Source organism: Penaeus vannamei, chromosome 11 (assembly GCF_042767895.1).
Source record: "Penaeus vannamei isolate JL-2024 chromosome 11, ASM4276789v1, whole genome shotgun sequence".
Taxonomy (NCBI): Eukaryota; Metazoa; Arthropoda; class Malacostraca; order Decapoda; family Penaeidae; genus Penaeus; species Penaeus vannamei.
In genome coordinates this window covers 13,831,866-13,836,865 of record NC_091559.1, presented here as the reverse complement: position 1 = coordinate 13,836,865, position 5,000 = coordinate 13,831,866, and the positions used below count along the sequence as shown (strand labels likewise).

At 36.2% G+C, this 5,000-nt stretch overlaps 1 protein-coding gene across 1 annotated transcript in view; it reads left to right on the top strand.

The window, feature by feature from the left end:
• Positions 1-5,000, top strand: part of Grx3 (Glutaredoxin 3) — a 13,595-nt gene that overhangs the window by 1,185 nt on the left and 7,410 nt on the right. The window contains exon 2 of the mRNA XM_070127026.1: positions 3,112-3,214. Coding sequence (XP_069983127.1) covers positions 3,112-3,214 — 103 coding nt within the window. The remainder of the gene's footprint in view (positions 1-3,111; positions 3,215-5,000) is intronic.

Sequence of the window (5,000 nt, the reverse complement as noted above, 5' to 3'; positions counted from 1 at the left end):
GGGGGCTGCTGCCCCCCAACCCCCACCCAGGAAAACAAATAATCCTCCATGTATTCATGAGTGTACGGCTGTGATGCTAGAGCAGCGTTGACAAATCTGTCTGACTCTCTACCATGCCGTGAATACAGCAAGAGAGAGCAGCCCCCTGCATTAGACAATATATTGACGTGAGTCTGTGTATATCATTTGCAATATCTCTGGTACCTTTCATACCCTCCCTAGCTATCAGGGCCAAGAATGGGTTTCCATGCAATCATTTCTATATATTTGAAGTCTAGACAGTGAGAGGAATCCAACGATACTGAAATTGTCGCGATCTCTTAGGCGGACGTATTCCAGTTACCTTATTGCTCTATCCTTGCAAAAGCACTCTTAAACAGTATGGTCTGGGCTCTGATGCTATTGGAAGGCATGAAGTCTACAAAGAAAATTGTGGAAATAATATATTGAAGGAAAGTGAGCTGGGTAATTCTTTACAATTTTTATCTATCTAAATTGCCATAACTGGACATCCCCTATGGGCACTGCCTGAGGGGAGGGTTGATGTGGGGCTCTGCCTCCCAACACCTCCCCCAGGAAACATTGTCTTCACCTCGGTATTCACAGGAAGATAGAGCTGAAACTTGAGAGCACTAAGTGGATTTAGACATTACCGTTTATGTCTGCAGATTATTTCTTGTACAGATGACTGCAACTTTTTGTCCTCAATAAGAATATTATATTCAATTTGCCCAGACTTAATGTGTTCATATCTTAAAGACTAACCATGAGCTGTATACAGTAAAACAGATAAGACAAATACGCTTTGTGCATTGAAGGAGACTTTTCGCTTGCAATCCCCTTAGGTTAAACTTTATGGATTGGATGCATGAAGCAAGGACAAATTGAAGATATTATTCTTTAAGAGGATAAAGAGTTGGATTCATTGGTACAAGAAATAATTGCCAGACACAAATGCTAACACACAAAATAAAGGTATTCAAATTAGGCATATTTATACAAGGCAGGTACAGGTATAAAAAGAATATATACAGTGGGTGTAGGAAATACAGGGACCAATCCTCACTAAAGGAGGCAAACATGCAGTCACTATTTATATTGTGCCAAAATTCATACAAGCCTATATGGCATCACTTAGCATTATCTGATAACTCAGGAACCCTCACCGAGTGTTTGATGGAGGCTGGATAGCAAATCAGTGCTTGTCTATATATGCTACTGAGAGGATTATGTGCCCACTCAGTGATTTTCTTTTCACTTTTTTTTTTTTTCCCCTCTACTTTGTTGCTGCTCTGGACCCAACCTGGCAAGTCAAGATTGGTTCCACACAACTCACAGATGTGGAAAAAGCCTGTATGGGAGGAGAAAGAAAAAGGGAGGTGGATAAAGAGAAGGAAGTCCACTATATTGCACCTGCATGCTGACCTGTGGGAGTTTCCATATAATGCCTTACCCCAGTATAAAAAGGTCAAGGAAGATGACACTACTCACTGACCGCCTTCTCAAACTGGCTTCAAACAGGAACCTTAGGCTGACAGCAAAGGATCTCAAGACTTACAGACATCACCATTTGCACCATCCAACACCACCTCAAGCATCACCTTGGCATACCGAGTCATATGGGAACACACAAACCCCTACTGACTTGACACTATGAGGTGTAAGTGGCTTGTTTTTGCTAAATATCACAAGAACTGGTCAGTGGCAGACTGGCAAAAGGTCCGTTAGTCCAGTAAGAGCAGTGACAAGAGGCATAACAACCTACAGACTATGTGCAAGGCACTCTCTTAGATGTAATCGATATGACTCCAGGTACACCAGTATAACAATGGAGCACATTCCTGCTGTGAAAATATGGATTTTTCAGTTGGATTGGGGCGAGGGATGGACTCAACTTCCTGCCAAAGAATATGAACATGAATGGGGATCATTACATCCAATTTCTGAAGGAACACATGATAAACTCTTATACCATTCATGGCACCACTGTGATCTAAAAATGTGAAAGACTCTCTTAATGACAAGAATATCCCCATCATAAAGTGGCCAGGCAACAGTTTGGACTTAAATTTGATTCAGAATGCCTTGAAGGTCCTGAAGGAGAAGATCAGGGATGCACAAGTCTCATTGGTACAGAAGCTGCGAGAGGTCATCACACAAAGATATGACTGGATTATTTCAGGAGCTTATGTGAGAACATGCCACAACTGATCATGACTTTGCTAAAGGCCAAGGGGGAGATGATGGGGTATTAGGGTGAATATTCATAAATTTAACCTATTTTGTGTCATAGTTCTGTGGCTGTCCCCCTTTCTTCACTCCCACTGTTTTATATTAGATAAGTTCTACCTATATCAGTTTGATTTTGCTGTAAAATTTCTTTGGTTTATATTTTTACATTTGTAGATTGTAAAAATAATTACATAGTTGTTATTTTTGTAAACTGTAAAAGAATAAGAAGTTTATTTTTCGATATTTGTTGACTTCAACAAAATTATATAGTTTATATTTTGGTTTGTACAGAGAAGGAATGTTGGATTTATTCTAAGCACTTCAAATTTCATGAGAAGTTTTGAATCTTGTAAAAAGCAAATAATTTACCAGGAGGTGTAATAACTTTATCTTGCTAGAATATATTTGGTGCAGATGTTTTGGTTGTTGTAAGACTGCTAATGGGTGAAGGCCAGTGGGAAATAAGTGGGTGTCTTTTAAAAATTTACTAGTAAAATGGTTATATCTTTGTTATCAGTATATTTGGCAAATCAGCATAGTAAATTAATAGAGAAACAACTCTGTGTAAAGAAAATTTTTATTTCAAACCTTCTAGTCCAAATTACACCTTACTTGAAACTTTTAATGTATTCATGACAAAAAATAATCCAAGTAGTCTAGCAGCTGTACAGGGGTAGTATCAAAGTCACCCACATCATGGCATTTATAGATACCCTCTGTTGTATGGCAGTGGAATACAAAATGTGGAAAGTAACACTTCCTTGTGATCTGAGATTAGTATTCTCTTTTTGAAAAACATCCTTGAGTTAGGTGTGTGAAAGACTTAATAATTGTAATTGCTGTAACAGATTCTCTTCAATTTTTTGATTCCCATTTCAGGAGCAGTGCATTGTCAGTGCTTCATTTCATGGCAGATTGGGCCCCACAGTGTGAACAGATGAATGATGTCATCAAAGAATTATGCAAATTACCAGAGATTAAGGTTTGTATATAATGTAATGTAATGTACCTGTTCATACTTCGTGGGGATTGTATTTTTCTTTAGGTTCTTTGAATTAGTATATTAGTTTGTAAAAAAGTTTGGCAAGTGGACATATTTACTGGATTGTTGGCGCACATTGGCAGTTTCCCGTTTACTTGTTTGGTAGTTTGCGAGCAACATTTGGCACCTAAAAGCTTTTATTTTGCTATAATTTGTAAAAATATAATTTTGAAGCTTTACCTTCATTATAGGTGTTGTTGCCTAAAATCTTTACCATTTAAGTGAAGCTGCTACTATTGGAGAAAAACAAACTCTGTCCAAGGAGCCAATGGCACGGGAATGGTCACAATATGATTCCATCTGTTTTTTTGTCCACAACAGCCATGGCATGTACATGCATGCCACCTGGCAGCTAGTGGTTAATAGTGGATTATATTGAACTATAATTTAAACATTGATAATGTTTCATTTTTTATGAAATTGGTATTGGAGAGTTAGTTCTTTCTAAGGAGTGTTCTATATATTTTCAAAGTAAACAAGCATCCTAAGTTCCTATATGATAATTCAAGGCTAGTTATTGTAACAAAGTATTGTATGAATCCAAACAGTCATTTACATTATTTTGGGGGGGGCTTTGTAGAGTTCTTAAACCAAGGATGTTAAACATACAGCCCACTACACTTCTGTATCTTACAGTCAGCCATTTTACATGATTGATTAAGCCAGTTTTTCGTGTTTTAAGATTACCACTTACACTCTTAGAGTTTTATTGTCTATTTTTGTGTTTATGTAATGAATGAAATAGACCAGGGGTGTCATACTCATGTTCTTTGGCCTAATCGTGTCCCCAAGGATGATCACAAGTGGCCTGTGGGATAAGAATTATTAGCCTGTGAAATTGTGATTGCCATGAAGGAAAATAATGTCATATAAATATTTTTACAATTAGTATCACCATTTAAAATCTGATAAGTAAAACAAATGTACAAATACATAATACCAATTTTTATTAAATAATCTAGGAAAGTCAGAATAGATCCTTTTGTTTGGCCCTCAGGATGTTAACTGAAGGGAAAATTAGCCCATGAAGGGTTTTGAGTTTGACACCCATAAGTGGATTTCCTTAAAAAATCTTTTCTGTATTCTTGAGCTTGCATCATCATCCGCATTAAAATAATGAATTCTTGGGAAATGTAAGTTTCTTTAAGGGATTCTCATGCTTTTGGAAAATGTTTTAGCAAAATGTGATTAACAATATGTGGTCTTGATCCAAAAGTAGATATAAACCAGTTTATTGTTTTTTACATTTTTCATATGAAATAACTTTTGCGGGATTTATATAACTATTATTATTATTTCCAAAGAAAAGAAAGAACAGTGTTCAGTTTAGCGCATTCATTTTTTGGGTAGCAATTTCAGATGCATACTGGAAAATCTTTATGGAATCCTATACCTCAGTCAGAGAATTAAGGTAACGTTTATTATTAGGTCTTGTGCAGAGATTTTGTTTAAGATTTTCTGTGTTCTACTTCAAGAATCTTAGGAAGTCTCCATTCTACTATATTATATGTCATTTTTTTTGTTTTCATTATTTTTATGCACAATAAATGTCTAAAGTTGAACAGTTTGCAGTGTTTTTTCAATATTGCTAAATGATTTTGTAGGATTTTCACGTATATGATGTGCTAATTTGTTTTGCAGTGTATATTCATCAAATTCAGTTCTCTCATCATTATTATTATTATAATATTTACTCATTTATTTCTGCATATGTACCAAGGCCAAA